The sequence below is a fragment of the Coenobita brevimanus genome, chromosome 57, assembly GCF_032717465.1.
Source record: "Coenobita brevimanus isolate Jiangsu-jjx chromosome 57, ASM3271746v2, whole genome shotgun sequence".
Lineage (NCBI taxonomy): Eukaryota > Metazoa > Arthropoda > Malacostraca > Decapoda > Coenobitidae > Coenobita > Coenobita brevimanus.
The window spans coordinates 55293301-55314689 of record NC_137010.1 but is presented as its reverse complement, the minus strand read 5'-3'; the positions used below and the strand labels follow the sequence as shown (position 1 = coordinate 55314689).

The following is a 21389-nucleotide window of genomic DNA, read 5'->3' as shown; positions in this document are numbered from 1 at the left end:
AGGGCTGATGACTAGTACCCAAGGAGATTCACTCCTACCTCACAACTAAGACTCATCAAAGTTCATAAAACCACAGTAAGATGATGGACTGATTTAATTCCTTGGAAAAAAAAAAAAAAAAAAGTAGAGTTTTCATTCATTCATTCATTGCCAGACGCCATGTATCCCAAACAGGGTGGCCAAGGGCTAAGAGTTAATTGTTTTACAGGGAGGGGCACTAATCCTCCACCAACCCCACTTGACACATAGGGAGAACGTTATGCCAACAGCATCTGGTGTTCCCAGGCGGTCACCCATCCAAGTACTAACCAGACCCAACGTTGCTTAACTTCGCTGATCGGACGGGAAGCGGTGTACTCAACGTGGTATGGCCGTTGGCAAACCTTAACGGGGATTTATGTCCTTTTGTAACCTATAATTTTCTTGTAGCTGAATGGCAGAATAAGACAATACAACAGCTGTACATATTTCCCATGGTACTTCTTCATGACTAGTGATATACTGTATTATGTTCTGTAGCCTATTTTTTGTAGCTGAATGGCAGAAGATAATAAAGTAAATTCTCAATTATCCATTGCTGCAATATCTGGCACTGCTGGCTCGGCTTTATTAAAGCAACATTCTGAGAAATTATGCAATATCCGGTGCCAAAACAGGACGCAACTGGCAGTACTATGCAACATCCGGTGTTGAGGCATAACAGTCGGTGCTGTATTACTGTACTGTATCATTATTAGTCCCCTACCAGTGAAACTGGATGGGGATTATAGGTTTGCGCTGTTCTGCCAGTATGTCAGTACATCAGTCTGTCTGCAATTTCGTGTCCGCTCTGTAACTTCCCCGTGCACAGACAGATTTTGATATAACTTCACACTGTTGTTCCCCATACCATGATGGTGTGTTACATACAATAACCAGCCATCTAATCCCAAGGTCAAGGTCACACTTGGGGCTCAAACAAGGTCAGGTGTTGTCATACTTAATAGCCATATGGTACCCACATTCGTGTCTGCCCTGTAACTTCCACATGCATGGACAGATTTTTATATAACTTCACACAATTGTTCCCCATACCGTGAAGGTGTGTCACATGGAACAACCAGCCATCTACTCCCAAAGTCAATTACATAAGTATGGTTATCGTCCGGTAGGGGACCTTGTTTTGTTGTACTTTATACTTAGTTTTCATCATTACTCATGGGAATATTTTTAGGATAGAGGGTTGAGATGGATAAACAACACAATATCCATTCCAATGCCGAATGTTAAGCCAATGGGTGGATTCAATACAATATCTGCCGTTTCACGTTATTCAGCATAGGACTTCACTGAATTACAGTATAACAGATAATTGTGAGTTTACTGTATTACAGCTGTACATACTTCCCATGGCACTTTATGACCAGCAATGTATTCTAATATTGATTTCATGTTAAAGCTCAGCATTCAAGGTGACAAGATGGCAATTTTATGTCAGTTTAAGTGGACAGAGTACAGAACAGTATACAGGGAGGCTCACTTCAACCTCATAACTAAGGCTCGTCAAATTTCATCCAACTGTGAGTTACTGTTGACAATGCCAGAGTGTTCCACTTCCATCATATGAAAACAGATCAACAGTAATAACCAAAGAGACTCATTCCTGCCTCATAACTAGGGCTCATCAAATTCCATCTGCCTGTGATTTAGTACTGAAGATGATGGAGTATTATCCCAGTTTTGTAGGAACTGTACAACGAACAATGCCACCACCCATCACCACAACACCTTCACCTCATTCACGTTACAGACAAGCCTTCACATAACCTCAATATCTTGAGATGGCCAACAAAAGTGACTGTTGAGGGTGGTGTTGAAAGAGGTTGACTGGAGAGAGAGAGAAAAAAAAAAAAGCTGCGATGAGGTCAAAGAGTGTGACCTCAGAGATAAAGGAATGAACAGAGGCTGTAAGAGATTTAGCAGTGTGAAGAGTCATCATCAGGCTACCAAGGCTGATGAAGGCACACATGTTGAAGGCTTTATAAACAAACAAATACTAATTCCTCCTACATCGGTATCTCTAGCTCAAACAAAAATGAACGGTACTGTAGTTATAATAGAGATTTCACTGATGGTTTGTTGAGACCGGCCAGTAGTCTTGTCAGGTTAGAAGGCTTTGTAACAGCCTTCCATATTTATTATATTACTCCTTATTATTCCCTTTATGTTATTTATACCTCTCATATTGACACAGATTGGATAAAAAGCCTGCTGTACTTCCTTATTCAGTACACTTTCAATTAACATATTTTTCCACTATAAACCTGTTCATTAATATAGGAACAGTCTTCAAATATACAACTGTTTACCACTAAGCAGCCAGGTTGTCCTTAGAAGGGTCAGGCTTGTAATGGTTCACACTTGCATTTATCGTATTTGACTGTTTTCTTTAAACAGCTTATGAGCTTAATACATAAAGATACGCTGTCCCATTTGATACATTTTAATACTTATCTACCGTAAACTGGGGTGAATTCGGACGATTTTTTCATTTTTTTGTACCATGTAATCTAGTTTTTAATTCAGTCCAAGATCTTAAGTACTGTATGTTGAGCTGGTCCACTAGGGTATCGAATCATAGCAGTACAAAATTTAAAATGTTTCATATATAATTATAGCAAATATAGTAATGGGTGTCCGAATTTGTACTCAAACTTTGGTGAATTCGGACACACTGTATAAATTCGTACATAAATAGAAAATGAATGCATAAGACTACCCTGGGTTCCCAGTTTAGTCTCGGACCTATGTGGGGCCATTTCGGACGCTCTGGGGCTTTTAAAAAAATGTTCTTCCAGTACAAAAATAATGCCACTCCTTGACAAAATAAGCTAATGACTATAATGAGATATGAACACAAGAGCAGTTTTATTTTTTTCCTTGGTTTAAATAAAACATATTAGAACACATGTAGATAAGACAAATCTAGCTACAAACCTTAGTACTGTATATGGAACAATCATTTCTTGACTAATAATTTTGTTTTTGGAAGACTGATGGATTATAAGGTACAGGTGATATTTAACATGATTATTTGGCTTTACCAGTTTTTTGCTTGCCTTTTTCACTACGATAAGGACCTTGATCTCCACCAGTTCTTTTCTTAAATGTTCGAGTCATTGGGTGACCTTGTTTAAACAGGTAGTACCATAAAAGCTCAAGAGTATACCTGTAAATGATACATATGAACCCAATTACACACAGTATCCACATCTGGCAAATTATAAGCAATTGTACATTGTAAAAAGTGTTACTTTTTCATTCATACTCCCCCTGTCCGAATTCACCTTATGTCCGAACTGACTCCAATTTGCATGAAAATTTTAAAAATTTCATTAAATGCCCAGTTAAGAGATTAATTGAGAAGATAACGCCAATTACTTACTTTGCACTTTCACACTACGCATGAAAGTACATCCGGCCACCGAAGATTTTCCTGCATCTATTCATTAACAATTCTGCCAAAGAAAGTTTGCCAATGTTACAAATTTTATTCTTTTTACATATATTTGCTTTTTAGTATATACCTGGTATGTGTCACGTGATATATTAAGTATCTTTATACACGAAAGTACAGTAAAGAATTACAAACAATTGGGAGCAAACAGATTTCTAATATGTTTATTCATTAATTATTAATTAATTTAAACAACTTTTTATTGCAGTATTATCCGAATTCGCCCCGAGTCCGAATTCACCCCAGTTTACGGTACTGCCAAGAATATGATTTTTTTTAATATATGAAAAGATCAATTTTTCTTGCTGGAACATAACCCTAACTTAAATAAATTTTCACTTAATACAGCAGGTTTCTGAAACACATGAAGTGTTCTATGACAAATTACAGTACAAGAACATAGTAATTACCTGATACAGAAATAAATGGGAAAGAGAGCCTGTGTACACCTGATGGGGGAGAGAGAGAGAGAGAGAGAGAGAGAGAGAGTCTGAATGATATTTGTAGTCCCCTACTCAATATCATGAATGGTGAATAACTGACTAGATTTCTTCCTTCTGTTGTTCCCGGCTCATATGGATGTAAACCCAGTGAACTGCAGGCTGAAGCTGCCCTTTTCTTTCTATCATCCTCATTTCAGGGAGGGAATTGAGGGGTATCTATAGGCTATATGGGCAAATCAGTACCAGCTGGTGTAGGCATCCCTCTGAAACACCTTGACCTTAGTGCATTTACTCTAGTCTTACAAAGATTCCAAACTGATTCAACTCTGATGATGGCCAAGTGTAGTCAGAGTGGAGTGTTGATTTGACTAGTACCAGGGAGACTCATTCTCACCTCAGCAGAGATTTGTCAAATTTCATGTAGCTAGCAGCAGTATTTAAGTTGTGGAAGTGACCTAGTTCCATCAGATGAAAACAAAGCAACTATAGGCTACTTGTCAGCATCAGAAGAGGAACCTGAGTGATGAACTTTTGCTATATGAGTGGCCACAAAGTCCTTTCTCTTAAATAACTTTCCACACTGTTCACACTTAAACTTCTTCACTCCCCTGTGCGTGGCCAAATGCCGGGTGAGATTACACTTAGCGTGAAACCGTCTGCCACATTCCTGACATTCAAACTTGCCTTCAGAGTGGATGGCGATATGTGCTTTCAAAATTGGCTTGGTTTTGAACAGCTTGCCACAATCATCACATTTAAAAGTCTTAAGTTCCACATGGAGTGCTGAGTGCTTGCTGAGTCCACCTTTCGTAACAAATCGCTTTCCACACTCCAGACACTCAAAATTCCTCACTCCTGTATGAATCACGGAGTGGTATGTAAGCTCACACTCCCGAGCAAAGACTTTACCACACTCCAAACACTCATACTCCTTCAATTCTGAATGAGTAACTGAATGCTTATTAAGGTCTGCCTTGGTAATAAACCGTTTACCACACTCTGAGCATTCAAAGTTCCTTACTCCTGAGTGCATGCGTAAGTGCAGGCTGAGACTATCCTTACGAGCAAAAAATTTACCACACTGAATACACTCAAATTCTTTTACACCTTTATGAATCACCAAGTGTTGTTTTAGGTTATCCTTACGAGTGAAAACTTTACCACACTCGATGCACTCAAACTTTTTCTCCTCTGAATGAATTTTTGTGTGACGAGTGAGGTTCCCTTCACTAGAAAGAACTTGTCCACACTTCAAACACTCAAATTTCTCACTGTCTGCCAAAGGTGAGCCTGAACGTGGAAGAGTATCATTGTCACTATTGCATATATCGTCATTCACATCATTTATATCATCATTACTCGTACTTCCACCTGCATCACTTGAATGTGCAGCAGAATCATCCTTTACGTTCCACTCGTCATCACTCTCATCACAAGCAGGCATCTCATTTTGTCCTTCCTCACCTGCCTCCATTTTAACAACGTTGCTTTTCTTACCAATTTCAAAGCTGCAGTTGCACTCTCGTCTTGCATACAGTTCTGATTACTACCAGGGGAATTTATGCAAATGAAGGAAACTGCTTCTAGACACAAGTAAATATTCAGTGACAGATACATATAATATTCTGAAAGGGCTGTCAGGTGTGTGTATCGGACAACAGACTTTTAGCAGAATGAGTGGTGGTGGTGGTGGTGGTGGTGGTAGTGTTGGTCCTAACAAATAACAACTGAATTTGTGCTCTGTAATTGTATAATAAATGTATATTATTTTAACTTCATGTAAACAGATAGAACTCCAGAATAATTTCAGTGCAGTATTTCAAATATGCTAGTCTCATATTAATTTGTTTAACTTATGATGACCCAAGCAGTTAAAAATTCAGATACAGTACTTATGTTCGTATGTACTCTGGGTCAAAAAAGTATCGATGCACAGTATGTGTGAAACATCTAGGACCACAGAACAAAGGTCACTCAAATATTAGTGTCCGACCTACCACACGTTGGTAGCCCTCATGTCGGGAAGTGTCATATCGCCAACTAGCAATATCCTCTTGCCAACATGTAGCAAATGTTATGTTTATATGTACAGACATTGTTCATACACAGTGAGACGTTGGTAATGAATGAATGTTTTCAGTAGGCATTGGACCCCCTGTACACCAATACTTTTTTTTACCCATAGTACAATCCTCTTTTATATGTTCTTATTTTCAAATTATTTTTACATGTTCTTATGTTCAATCCTCTTTTATATGTTCTTATATTCAATCCTCTTTTTTATATTCTTGTGTTCAGAGTCAGTCCTTCATTTCTGCATGTGTTGACAGCCACAAACTTGGTGCTTCTGATTCCCTCTTGGTCTTCATGTGGTCTGCCATCACCTGCACCTGGAACAACACCTGACATTACACAAACATCTCAGTCTTTTCATTAATAATAATCATCATCATCATCATCATCATCTGGACCTCCTTTCCCAACCTAGGGCAGGGTGAGGTGTAATAATCATCATCATGGTTACTGTTCAATTTGAATATAGATGGAGCTGTAAAAGTGCTTCGAAGTAGGGCAGTGGACACTGAAGTGTCACATTAGAGATGGTAGGGTGTGGAAACTTCCTGTACTCTTGTTTGCTGACAAATATAGTACTAAATGACGGTGAATGGGAGCTGCAAGGCTTATGCCCTTATTTTTTTTTCAGTCAAGCTCCTTAACACCTCTTCCTTAGCAGCTTATTTTTTGATACGTATACTTGATATCAGCACATTATCAGTGCAGAATATGGCGATATTGAAAGGATTTATATTACACAGAAGACAGTAAGGTGCAATAAGCAAATCGCTTAGGGGAAGGTGTTCAGGAACATCTTTAACCGATAAGTATACGAACAGAGGTAAATGAGTTTGGTAGTGTATGGTACTGAAGAAACAGAATCTAAAGGTGACTGCACATATGGGTAAAGTTATGGTCTTTGAGAGAAATGAAGCCACAGAATGCATTGTAAGGCTGGATGATAAGGAAATGGAGAATGTGAGTGCATTTAGGTATTTAGTATGATGAGTAAGGATGGAGGTTTAGAGGATGAAGTGTTTGGAAAGGTGCAGGAGGGTAAAATGGTTGTTTGTTCATTGAAAGCAGTGATAGGCAGTCGGGATGTGAGCATAAAAGTATCAAAAGGAAAAAAAAAAAAAAATGCATGACAGTATTGTGATCCCCACTCTAACATAAAGAAGTGAAGCTTGGACCCTGTTGGAAAGACACAAGACAGAATAGTGGACAAGTGTTAAGTGAGAGGAGTATGTGGAAGTACATGGAAAGACAGACAAACAAATGAGGAAGTGAAGGGTTGTTGTGGTGTAGATGTGGATATGATTGAAAGTGTTGAGAAAAACACTTTGAGATGGTTTGGCTATGTGGAGAGGACAGAGATTAAGAGACTGACTAGGAGTGTGTATATAAGTGATGAGGAGGGGGAGAGCAGGAGACCAAGAATGAGATGGGGGGATGGAGTGGAGAGTTATATGAAAGGTTGTGTGTGAGTTGGAATGGGGGCAGTCAAGGTGATTTGTTTGTAGCCACCCTTCATGGGAATAAGGTGTCTGGCAACAGATGGATAGGATCTTTTCATCATCAAGGAATATTTAATTTCTACTTCTGGGCAAACACGAGTTCTAAGGATAAGCTTGTCTTTTGTTTTTATATGATTGGTTTGATTTTGACCCTGACATCTTGCACAAATGTCTAATTTTCCCATTGTTTCCTCACCCTTTGACACCCCTAATTGACAATGGCAGCCCATGGGGATGTGGGGTTTGTGTGGGGTAAATGCTGGGGAAAAGAAGCATTGCCACTAGAAAATCAACAGAAAACATCGGAAAAAACATTATTTTATCCAAACCTAACCATTTATCCTAACTTGGGGCTTCACCACCCAGACCCACATAATACTAACCTAAGCTCGCTTAACCAACCCACACATGTAACAGAAAGTAGGCAACTGAACCAGTAATTTCAAAAATTAATTAAACCTCATGAAACCAAACCAAACTGAGCCTAAACTCATGTAGCCTAACAAATGGGGGCTTCTCCTCAGCCTGCCTCTATTATTATTAATTTCCGAAGAAAATGGTAAAGGCAAATGTTGGTACTGATGACAAGAAGCTGTAAAAAACCCCATGTAACCAGTTTCCCATAATTTAAAACAATACCCAGGAATATATTAAATAATATGTAATGCCCAAGCTGGGACCAATAAAGGTAAATTTTCAGAAGTAACCAATGTTTCCTTTTATTATTATTTTAATGGTTTCCAATGCAAAATACTGTGATTTAATTAGTTTTGACCCTCATTTTTGGGGGAAAATCCCCCTTTTGGAATTTTGAGTAAGATTTCCAAAAGTGGATTTATCCCCCAAAATCAAGATTAAGATTAATTAAAAACACACTATTTTGCATTAAACTAACCTGCTCCAGCCAGTATGGTGCAACATTCATCCGCTACTGAGCAACAGCCTAACCTAAGCCACTATATGACTACCCCTACAAAATTTGCTCCCCCATCTCAAACTAGGCTTAAAAGGTAAGTCTTAGAATAGCTCAGGGATGAAATATAATGAAAATTGGTAACGTTGGTTACTTCTAAAGTTATACCCCAATAAATGTTAGTCAGAACTGAATAGTGTCAAACAGTTCTCAAATTGGAGTTGATTTGACTGGTAACCAAGGAGACTCATTCCTACCTCACGGCAAAAGCATATCGACGCAACCACTACTTGATTAGTATCAAGCTGAGTAGTTCAGATACATCATTTACTGTAATTAACAGCGTCCAGCCACACCATAATTAACGTGTGTTTAGTGTAATATCATTGGTTCCCTGTTCATTTTCCATGGAAGATTTTTTTTCGAAGTGGAAAATTTAAATAAACAAAAACAAACGTTGACAGTCGGACACACGGATTTTCAACGGCGCCTTATTAAAATGTTCAGGGGTGCCTTCACGTGGTGGCGCCGATATAACAAGGTAACTCCACTGACTGATTATAAAGACATCCCTCACCTGTTTCCCTGTCCCCGAAAAGGAGGATGGTGGACTGCAGGAGAGGGACAATTTCACATTCACTTGAACTTCAGGCGACATTACCACCAAGTTGGAGGTGTTATGCTGATTTACGTGTTGTATAGAAAATTTATTTGAAGTGATTACGGGAAAATAGTTTACGATAATGAAACTAATCAAGGGGGAATGGAGTCGAAACGAAAATTTTGCCGAAATTTGATCCGTCCGTTCTATGGGACTCAGCTGATCACCGGGCACATGTTGACGTACAATAACAAAACGACTCACCTTCACATTTATCTCATTTATGGTGGGTATTAAATATTAATTATAATGATATATAAGCATCCGTATCGAATATACAAGCTTTCAAATATCTGGACGTTGTATTATATCTGTATGAGTTATGGGATCAAAGGAATGTCGCATCTTGAGTGTTTTGACCAGCTACGGTACCATCAACCCAACGACACAACAATGGGTGTCCTGGCTACAAGTCCTACACTACTGGCAAGACTTACTGCACTTACATCCTATAGATGAGACTTGCGTGTGGATCCTGGTCCAAACATCTTGCAGAGGAGTCGTACTGTATAGCAAGTGTGCTCCTGTGATTATTATTATTATTATTTTTTTCGTACTTGCATTTCGTGCATGAAAAGAAAACATTTGAATGGCCTTTTATTTTTTAAGTGGTACGAAGTTAAAGAGAAAACAGTTATCAGAAGCACTGCCCATAAGGGACAAATTATCATGCTCATTACTGAACTTTGACAAACTGCAGGAGAGCTCCCATTAACAAATGGTAAATATTTAATGACAGATTATTTTCCATAATTGCATAATTCACAATTACACCCAGCTTCTACATAAAAAATGCTTATGATACTGAAGAGCTCATAAATGGTCATCCCAACCAAATTAATAGAGGTGAGTGGTTAGTGACAGATTGACTTTGGAACTGAATCAACCTGAAAGTCCAGCATGGTGGGTGGCCGCTTGCAGTGGTCATCAGTTGTTCAGTTAACTTCTTCAAAATTATGCATTTCTTCAACTTTTTTCATTGATCGCAGTGATAATCATGTTGAGGAAAAAATAAAATAGCACAGTCTATGCATAGGAGTTTCCCTGCAGTTTCACTGTAGTTGCAGCAAAAGATTTTTACTTCAAGGAGATGTGGGACACCTCTTAAATATAAAAGAATAATAATCATAATTACCTTAGTGCCCCTCCCTGTAAAACAATTAACTCTAAGCCGTTGGCCACCCCGTTTGGGATACATGGCGTCTGGCAATGAATGAGTGAATGAATGAACCTTTTAGTTGATTTGGAGACATCAAAGGTGTACAGAAGAGCATTTTTAAATATGAAGAAGTTCCATCATTTAACAAGGAAAATCTGTCTATCTATAGCCCGACGCCCTAATCCCACAAAGGGTGGCCACAGACAAAATGCCTCCAAGTCACTCTGTCACCCACCATTTGACTACCCTCCTCTCAAACTCACTCCCCTTTTTCTCATATACCTCTCAATTCTATCCCTTCACCTCATCCTCGGTTTACCCCTCCCTCCACCTCACCTACCGGTACATACACCCTCTTAGTCAGTCTATCATTCTCCATTCTCTCCACATGTCCAAACCACCTCAGTGTATTTCTCCTAGTTTTCCCATCCACATCCACCCCACAACGTTCCTTCACTTCTTCATTCGTCAACCTGTCCCTCCATGTCACTCCACATGCTCCTCTCAAGTAACTCATTTCCACTGCTCTCACTCTTGACTTGTTCCCCTCTTGCAAGGTCCAAGCCTCGCTTCCATACATCAGGGTAGGGATCACAATACTGTCATGCAGTGGCTTCTTAACTTCCATACTCACCGCCCTATTTCTCATCACTGCTTTCAGTGAACCAACAACCTTCCTTCCCTGCTGTACCCTTTCACACACTTCATCCCCCAAAGTTCCATCCTTACTCATCACATTACCCAGATACTGTACTTGAATGCACTCACATTCTCCATATCCTCACCATCCAACCTCACTGTACATTCTGTGACTTCATTCCTCTCAAACACCATAACTTTACTCTTGTTTATATTAACTTTCAGATTCCTCTTCCTACACACTGTCCCAAATTCATTCACCAAACCTTGCAACTCCCATTCATCTTCACTCAACAATACTGTATCATCAGCAAACAGCAACACCGGAATCTTCCAAATCTCACCCTCATTCATTAGAGGCACCCTCACATCCACTGCCCTACCTTGCACCTCCTTTACAACCCCATCCATGTTGGCTATATATTAAACAGCCATGGAGACATCACACAACCCTGTTTCAGTCCCACATTGAGATCAAAGAACTCAGCTCACCATCCACTCGCACCGTAGCCCTAGCTCCTTCGTACATACTCTTCACAGCACTCAACAATTTCCCCTCCACTCCATATATTCTCAGTACCTTCTACATACCTTGTCTGTCTATTCTGTCATAAGCTTTCTCTAAGTCCATGAAGGCAGCATACACTTTCCTTCCCTTCTCTAGATACTTCTCCACTAAACATCTTAGAACAAATATCTGATCTACACACCCTTTTCCCTTCCTAAATTCCCCTTGTTCTTCTCCAGCTAGCTCCTCTGTCATATGCCTAACCCTATCAATGGGTATTCTACCATATTTTTTTCCAGTCACACTAAGAAGGCAAATACCCCTGTGGTTACCACATACTTTTCTCTCCCCTTTTCCTTTGTATAAAGGAGCAATTATAACTGATTTCCAGTCCTCTGGAACCCTTCCATCTTCCCAAGCCAATCTAGACAACTTCCATATCCACTCCACAACAATCTCACCCCCATATCTCAGCATTTCACCACACACACCATCAATTCCTGGGGCCTTTCCCACCTTGATCTTCTTCATTGCTTCCACTACATCTGCCCTACTGATCTCTTCCTCCTCCTCCTCTCATTTCTTCTCCCAGCCATTCCCCAACCATTTATACCCGCACTGCTCTCACTCTCTACATTCAACAAATCCTCAGAGTGCTCTTTCCATCTCCTCAATTTCTCTCTCTTCTCCACCAGCAATCTATTATTCTTATCTTTCACTCTCCTACTATTTCCCCTTTCACACTGCCTTACTTTCTTTACCTCCTTCCAAAACAATTTCTTACTCTCCCTCCATTTCACACTCAGATTCCTCCGAAATTCTTCATCCTCTTTCTTCTTACACTCCTTCACCAGTCTCTTCACCTCCGTTCTCCTGCTCACATATACCTCTCTTTTCTCTCTCTCATCTTCTCCCCTACCTCTGCTCGATAGTCATTCACTATATGCCTTCTTCTTTTGTTCCACAGCTCGTTTCACCTCATCATTCCACCATGCTGTCCCTTGCACACCCTTGCATCTCCTCCTCACTCCACAAACTACGTCACACGCTGTGCCTATCTCTTCTGTGAATATCTTACATATGTCTTCCACCCCTTCCATCTGCTCTAACTCATACCTTTCCAATCTTTCTTCCACTATGCTCTTATACTCTGCCATTTTCTCACTGTCTTGCAACTTCTCCACTCTTCTCACAGGAGCTGTTTCCTCCTGTCTTCCCCTTCGTCTCTTCAGCCATTTTCTTTTACAGCTTTACCTCGGCCATCACAAAGTGATGGTCCGAGACTCTGTTTCCCCACCCTCTCCACACTCTTGCATCCAACACTTGTCTTCTCATTCGCTCATCCACACACACGTAGTCTATCATTGCCTTTCGTTCAACAAGTTCACCATCCATCTTCATTACTCTCCATGTATACCTGTGGATCAACTTATGCCGAAAGTAGGTGTTAGCTATTGCCAACCCCTTACCAGCACAGATGTCCACCAAAGCACTGCCATTCCTATCTACTTCAGCTGGCACACCCCACTGACCAACCACTCCATCCACTCGTACATTCCCAACTTTGCCATTCATGTCTCCAATCAAAAGCACTCTCTCGCACCTCTCAGATTTGTCCATACAGTCTCCCAAAACTCATCTTTCACTCTTGCCACTCGGTCCTCTGTCAGCGCATGTACGGTACACATACAATCGCCCACGCTAGTATACCCACTTTCATCCTCACCCACACAATCCTTGCACCCACTGTTCCATACTCTCTTATATTCTCCTTCCACTTCTTGCATATCGTCAAATACAGTTTATGTAAAGGAAAGAGGTTAAGATAAAGTGGTTAGGTTAGGTTAGATAAATTTATATTTGGATAAATTAAGTTAGATTGGTATAGAATTTAGGTCTAGGTAAACTAGATTAGGTGTGAGGAGGCTACCACCACCCTTCCTGTAATAACAAATTTTGGATTTAACAAGTCACTTGCAACATTGATATAAAATATGGTATTGATTTCGGTGGTAGAAAATATTTCTGATACTTTGGTAGACCTGAGGAGTAGATCTAATGTAACTTTTAGTCAACTGATGGAGCCGAATGTGACTAACCTTTCTCAGTAGTACCCGTGGTTATGGATGTTGCTCAGCCCTGGTCATGCCTGGCCCAGCAGACCCCTTGACTGCAGGTAAACAACAACCCCTGTGGGATTATCCCACAGGTTCCCTACACCACTGATAATATGTCTTTGGGTTGGTGTGGCGTGTGTTGTGCAGTGTTCCGTTATGTGGGTAGTGTTGTGTGAGTGTTTACTATAAGATGAGCCCGCCTGTGATGGTGGTGTGCACCCTAGCTGTGGAGAAACAGCTGTGGCTTATGTCTGGGAACAAAACTTCCCAAACCTTCCACGCATCATGTTCTGTCCTCAGTCAGACTGACAGGACTCCCTCTGGTGTCGGGCAGCTACTCCCCCTCCTCTCTCTCTCTCTCTCTCTTTAAAGGGGGAAGTTAGAGTGGGTAGCATGAAGCATCCTGATTCTCATTTAATTTCGTTTATAAAGGCATCAGCATGCTTGCATGCATCGGACTAGGTCACCTAATGGCGGCTCTCCATGTTGCTCGATCTCTGGCAGTCTCTATGTTCAGTTCCTTATCCCTGAGGTCACACCCAGTGAACTTGTTCCAGGTCCTTTTCAGTCTACCTCTCACATCCCAACCCCTAACGTTAACACTTCCTCACTTTGTGCACCCAGTTGTCATCCTCCATCCTCTCCACATGCCCAAACCATCTCAATATACCTCTCCTCATCACAATCCAGACACACCTGCTACCTTCCCCAACTGCATCCTGCCTATTGCCATGTTTGTAGTATCATCAACCAAAGGCCAAGGGCCAAACACTGAATCCACTGTCTCCAAACCTTCCCTGTTCCAGGAGACCCCTAGTTCAACAACTGGTATAATGCTGTCTCCAAACTTGCTTAATATCCTCACTGTTCACCACAACCCATCCTGCATTATTCTTCATACACTGCTTACCTGTGATAAGCCAGGTTTCTTGCTTCATTTGTTTTGCCACCTTAAATGCCACATTCTTCCTTTTGGCACTGTTAAGGTTATCCAGTAAAAATCACTGACTTTTCCCTGTATACCTCCATTGTGGCCCTATGCTTGGCAGCCAAGTATTCGTTTCTGTTACCATCCCTTTTCCATTCTGGGAAAAAGGTCCCCCCCCCCCTTTCCTTATCTTCATCCTCTACACCCGCATCCCACTACATACAGAGATGATGATGACTAAATGAATGTGTATTGCATCTTTGAATTACAGGCCTGGGAGTGGGGTATAGGGTTGCAAATGAAGAGCTGAGGGAAAGAATGGGACTTGAATGTACTGTATTAGTGTTGTGATGAGGAGAGGTAGATTGAGATGGTTTGGGAATGTGGAGAGGATGGAGGATGACAACTGGGTGCAGAGGGCTAGGTGTGAATGATGAGGGTAGACTGAAGAAGACCTGGGTAGAGGTCAGTATGTGACCTTGGGGATAAGGGACTGAATAGAGAGACTGCTTGAGATCATGCAGTGTGGAGAGCCACCATTACTGGTTGACTAAGGCCGATGCGTGCAAGCATGTTGGGGCTTTCATAAACAAACATATACTGGTATGCAGTATTTACATATAGATAGATAGATACCAGTATAGATTTTATCCTTGTTCTGCTTTTACCCCTGTTGTACACTGGAAGTTGCCACTGTTAAGCTGCCTTGATCTTTTTACCGTAATCAATCAATCGATCTGTGTGCAGAGTTCCAGGTTGCTGAGACTGTGATTATCTAATGTCAGGCATTGTTGCAGGTGCAGCTGAAGGCAGACCACATTGAAGAGCAAGAGTGAATCAGAAGCACCAAGTTTATGGCTATCTACACCTGCTGAACCAGTGAAGGACTGACTGTTTACACACAAGTAAATTTATGTTTTGTTGTTGTCCAAGAGAGAGTAGTTGTTTGAGTATATTCAAAAATATTGAACTAACAACGGCCATACCACGTTGAGTACACCGCTTCCCGTCCGATCAGCGAAGTTAAGCAACGTTGGGTCTGGTTAGTACTTGGATGGGTGACCGCCTGGGAACACCAGATGCTGTTGGCATCCCTACGTGTCAAGTGGGGTTGGTGGAGGATTAGTGCCCCTCCCTGTAAAACAATTAACTCTAAGCCACCCCGTTTGGAATACATGGCATCTGGCAATGAATGAATGAAAAACCAGTAGTACTTATGTAGTTTTCTGTCACATGTCATAGGATCATTGAGGTATTGTGGCAGTGATGTTTGAGTACAAGAGTTATGATGGTTATATTGAAAATTAAACAAATTCTGCAGGTTCAATCCATCTTCAGGGGTGTGGAAAGCAAAGACAAGTTTGAAGCAGTTTGAAGTTTTTACTTAGTAAATATGTCAGCAGGTGGGTTGGCTGAGGGTTAGTGCTCCTCCTTGTAAAACAACTATCTCAGAGACAAACGACCACCCCATACAGGATTATGCTGTCTGGCTATAGACAGATAGATAGAATTATGTAAAGACAGAGAAGGATCGTCCTAAAATTTGATTAATAAATAGCAGAGGAATTGAGCCATCTGGCACACGTGGTGGTAGAGATAGGGTTTTCAGTGTATTTCACCAGGTTTAGATTTTGTTCACATGGAGATGGGAAGATAGTTGTTTGACTGTACAAAGCTTGAGGTATACACGACTCAGGATGGCATAGTGTCGCAGAGGCCTTGGTAAGATTACAGCTACCCAGCTTAATTTTATTTGACCTAAAATTGCCATCCCTTCATTGTGAATGGTAAATTACAACAACAGATTAGAATAAGAACCTGATGCTGGTCACAAAGAAGTGCAATGGAAAGGATGTAGAGCATAGAGGTAGGAGTAGGTAGAGGCGGCATATGAGATTAACCAAGGGTAGGTCAGAGTGAGGCCGACAGACCTGACTCGACCAACATGGCGGCGACCTCTTTGACAGCTGTCTGACTTGGTTCCGCAGACCAGGCGGGAGTGTTTTCTTAGTTGCAAACAGAAAAAAATATGCTTTATCTTTATTTATTTATTTATCTATTTTTGCATACTAACCTACAAACTATAATTCACTCTAAAGATACTCACCAGTGAAGTGTATTGGATGGGTCAGATTTCGTATCTCCTCTTTCATTACACCCAAGTGCGGCACAGGTGGTGGGCATTTTTGGAGACTTAGGTTATTTGATGGTGAGTTACAACTTAGGACAGAACGTCTCACACCCACAGCTGAACTACAACTAAAACCAGAGGTAGAATGAAGTCTACTTTGTTTCTGGCATTCTCCCTGAGGAATACCAGGTGGACACACAGCTGGAGGTATTAAAGGCTTAATAATCTCATGGCCACACCCACGGAGATAGGATTAGGACTCTTACCTCTATGGGCACAGCCATAGAGGTAGGAGTGCACAGCAATCTTCTTCAAGTCAGGTAGGTGTTGCCCCGACCTCTTGACTTGACCAATATGGCCGTTTGACAGTTCTCTGGCTTCACTGGAGCCTGCTCACGCCAACTGTACCCTATTCCTACCTCTATGATGTAGAGCCATAGCACTGCCTTTCTGCCACTGAGCTACCTGAAACAAGCTGCAATAGGACAAAAATGTGGGCCAGGTTTGGGTAGAAATGGCATAGTTTGCCCTGCCTTGTAGCTTCAGCCAGAGATGCCCATAGATGCTAAGTGTAACAGAATATGTAACTAAATGGAGTCATATAGAGGTGCCACATTGCATGATGAAATTGACATACTGAACAAATGTTAGGCACATTTGCTTACATGTGAATGAATACTTTACACTTCCTCTTCTGTCTTTCTTTCCTTCATTCTTTCCTCTTCCTTCTGCCTATGGGTGACTCTACATTGAGTGACAAGCCTAATGGTTTCCTATACACCAGGAAACCATTTACTACGCTGGGTGGTAACCATATAACCAAATTATGGCGCCTTGTGGTTTAGTGGGTAATTACAGCACTCCAATCGGATTGAGCCGGTGAAGGTTTATATCCAAGAGATGGTTGGGGTTATTGCTCATGTAATGCCACTCAAGGATGAGTGAGGCTGGTCACTCTCATCTTAAATGCCAGGACTGAATTGCCTAGCCCCGGGCTTCTACGCTCCTCATGGGGCAACGTAGAATTGGATGATGGATGGATGAAATACCATATTTATATTATTGTAAATGAACATTACATTATTATACTCTGAATACAAACACAAGCACATCAATACCACAGCACTTCTTTACATCCTCATTTGTCAGTCTCTCTTTCCATATGCATGCTTCTCTCAAATAACTCATTTTCACTGCTCATACTCTTGACTTGTGTCCTTCCAACAGGGTCCAGGCTTCACTTCCTTGCAATGTGGGGATCAAAATACTGTCATGCAGCGACTCACCTCCATGCACATTTCCTTATGTTTGTGTATGTAAGTGGGACCAATAGCGAGTGAACATCTCCAGCACAAGACATTGTGTTTGACTCTTGATTTTAGTGATGTGCATTCCATTTGTAAGGTGAAACAAAGTGGAAAACAGAATTAAATTTTACCATATTAGAGAACTGGATATATAATTAAAGATGAATGTTGTAGTATTGTTGTAACATGTGCTAGATTTAAGATTTAATTGATGGTATTTCACCACAACAGAAAACAAATTTTATTTGATGATTTTTACCTTTAGCTGCCAGGGATCAACAATTGCTGATTGAGCATGTATGTCACAAGTCTGAATGAAATACTGCAATGATCTTAGAGTGCTGTGTAATTGGAATCATCTTCATTACTCTCACTGCCATTGGTCACTTTCAGCTGAATAAAAAAGGCTGCTAGAGATCGAGCAGTGTGCAGTGCCTTTATAAACAAAATGATTAATCAGAAGGCTTGAAATGTAGAAATTACAGCATTTAGAAGCCCAGACTAGTTAAAATGGAGGTGGTTGGGGAAGGACAGACCAAGACGTTTGCCTGTGATGCAAGTGGAGCCGTGTGTTTCAGTAATGGTGATATTCCTCTCTCAGGTGATGTCTGTGCAGCTGTGAGGAATAGTGATATTGCACATGCTTGTGATGCAGGTGGAGCCATGTGCTGTAGCAATATTGAAACTGTCACACACGCAAGCGATGCGGGTGAAACTGTGAGTAATAATTTTGCTCCATACCCAAGTGATGCAAGTGGAGTCATGTACAGTGTTAAAGGTGATGCCAGTATTGCTTCTCATTTAAGTAATGTTAGTGGCAGTGTTAGTGATATTATTCCACACTTAAGTGATGTTAGCGGCAGTGTTGGTGATGTTATCCAAAACTCTAGTGATGTTTTTGGTGCTGGTGATATAATTCCACATTCAGATGATGATAGTGGCAGTTTTAGTGATGTATTTCCTCATTCAGGTGATGTTAGTGATACTGTTGGACATTTGAGTTCACCAGCAGCCAAAAAGGAGCTTGAGTGTTCAGTGTGTGGAAAAGTACTATCGAGTGAAAAGATCCTTGCTCGGCACTCACTGATCCATTCAAAAGTGAAGAAGTACGAGTGTAGCGAGTGCGGGAAACAGTTTGCCCGTAAAGACAGCCTTAACACACACATGGTAACTCACACAGGGATAAAATCATATGAGTGTGTTGAGTGTGGGAAGCAGTTTGCATGTAAAGATAGCCTCAACAGACATGCACAGGCTCACACTGGCAGGAAAAAGTTTGAGTGTGCTGAGTGTGGTCAGGTGTTGGGTCGTAGGGCAGATCTCAACAAGCACTTACTGATTCATGCAGGTATTAAAAAGTTCAAATGTGATGTTTGTGGTAAAGCATTCAGAACTAGGGGTAATTTAAATGCACATGGTGTAGTCCACACGGGGTTGAAGAGTTTTGAGTGTCCAGAGTGTGGCAAGATGTTTGGACGTAAGGATGATGTTGCCAAGCACTTGTTGATTCATGCAGGAGTGAGGAAGTTTGCATGTCAGGAATGCGGCAAGCAGTTTGTGAAAAATGGCGACCTAACTAAACACAAGCTTATCCACTCAGGGGTCAAGAACTACGAGTGTTCGGTGTGCGGCAAGTGCTTCACGCAGAGTGCCGGGCTGAGCAGGCACTCGTTAGTTCATACTGGAGTAAAGAACTTTGAGTGTACGGAGTGTGGTAAACAGTTTGCCGTTAAGCATGACCTTTATCGGCATTCACTGATTCATGCAGGGATTAAGAACTTTGAGTGTGTGGAGTGTGGTAAGAAGTTCACCACGAATGGAGCTCTCACCAGGCATGGGATAGTTCACTCACAGGTAAAGAAGTTTGAATGTATGATTTGTGGTAAATTCTTTGCCCGGAATGGTGAACTGACCAAGCATTTATTAATCCATGCTGGAGTAAAGAAGTACGAGTGCTTGGAGTGTGGCAGGTGGTTTGGCAGTAAAGACAACCTCAATAAACACGCTTTAGTCCATGCGGGAGTGAAGAATTTTAAGTGTGATGTTTGTGGTAAGATGTTCAGAACTAAAGCAAATCTGGCGGAACATATTGACGTTCATTTTAAAGTGAGGGAAAAGAAATTTGAATGTTCGGAGTGTGGCAAAAAGTTTATCACCAACAGTCGGCTTACCAGACACGCGTTAATCCACACAGGAGTGAAGAATTTTAAGTGTGGGCAATGTGAAAAGGCGTTTTTACAAAAGAATGACTTGTCTCGGCATGTGGCCAGTGTTCATCAAACTTCTCTTACTGACTCGTAGCCTGGTAGTTGTACAGTGAGCCATAAAAGTGTAATTTTTTTTATCTATACATTTTGAAATGGAGCAAGACATTTTAGTATATTCTCTGTAAATTTTTATAAATGTGTTTTCCTCGTATTTTTATCAGTATTCTCTGTGAATTTTCATGAATGAGAACTGGATGCATGTTTTTATCAATATTCTGTAAATTATTATGAATGTATGTGCCTCTTTTATTTTTCAATACACCATTCAGGAGGAATTTTGAGCAACAGAGGAGGTGACTAATTATGGAGAAATATATGCCATAGGGAAGAAACACAAACAGCATCAGTGCTCGCTGTGAAGCCATTGATAGTCTGGTTGATGTTACTGTACTTGTAGGAGAGAGTATACAACCTGGGACAGAAATTCACTTGTTATTCCAATTGTCCACCTTTCACTTAACCCCATCAGTTCAGTGGTGTGTTTTAAAAGTTTGGTCATGTAGCTGCCTGGTGATTTTTGTGTTCAATTTAGGAGAGTACTCTGGTAGTGAAGGGGTTAATGAAGGCCATATTGAACCCTTCCAGTTTGTAAAGTCCATCATCATTGTCTTTGTTGCCATCACCATCATTGTTGTTGTCATCATCATTGTCATTGTCACCATCATCATCATCATCATCATCATCATTGTCATTCTCATCATCGTCATTGTCGTCATCCATACCTCTTTCCCCACCATGAGATGGAGTGAGGGTCTAAAGAGCCAGAAAGGACCTTATAGGAGAAATTAACTCAGGTCTGCGCAGTTGAATAGGCCACACTCTGATTCACTCACCTTTCAACTGCTTGGAATCCTGAAGTGAAATAACATTAAAGAAAATAATCTGGATAGTAAGATATCATTCTATCAATTCTTTCTGGCTCTTGACCATACCTCACCCCACCCTAGGGTAGAAAAAGAGGTCTGGATGATAATTTAAGTGACACAGAAAAGGAGGGAAAGTTGTAATCAGCATCATAAATTGCTAGGGAAAAGCTACCAGGGAACCTCTATAATTGATGATAACACAAGCCCTGATATTCACATGACCTGTAATAGCCATCCTGGTTAACCTTTGTAAGCTGCATCTACACCCACTACGACACCATTCTATTCTGTACTCATCATTAACCCATTTGGCCCAGGGATTTTAAAATTCTCCTCTTGCCATCTAATAAATTGGTGCCAGAGGGCTGCCTTTACATGGTGG

General features: G+C 40.9%; 1 protein-coding gene and 2 non-coding genes across 3 annotated transcripts; 2 read left to right on the top strand and 1 right to left on the bottom strand.

Moving 5' to 3' along the window:
• Positions 1-260: 260 nt before the first annotated feature.
• Positions 261-379, bottom strand: LOC145402368 (5S ribosomal RNA). Its single transcript, XR_013897726.1, has one exon. It is a non-coding gene; the product is annotated as a 5S ribosomal RNA (ribosomal RNA).
• A 15029-nt stretch (positions 380-15408) lies between these two features.
• Positions 15409-15527, top strand: LOC145402497 (5S ribosomal RNA). The gene has a single exon (XR_013897792.1). It is a non-coding gene; the product is annotated as a 5S ribosomal RNA (ribosomal RNA).
• Positions 15528-18384: 2857 nt separating this feature from the next.
• On the top strand, positions 18385-20233 carry LOC145402021 (uncharacterized). Its single transcript, XM_080274120.1, has one exon. The coding sequence runs from the start codon at positions 18385-18387 to the stop codon at positions 20173-20175; it is 1791 nt and encodes a 596-aa protein (XP_080130246.1). The 3' UTR covers positions 20176-20233.
• Positions 20234-21389: the final 1156 nt, after the last annotated feature.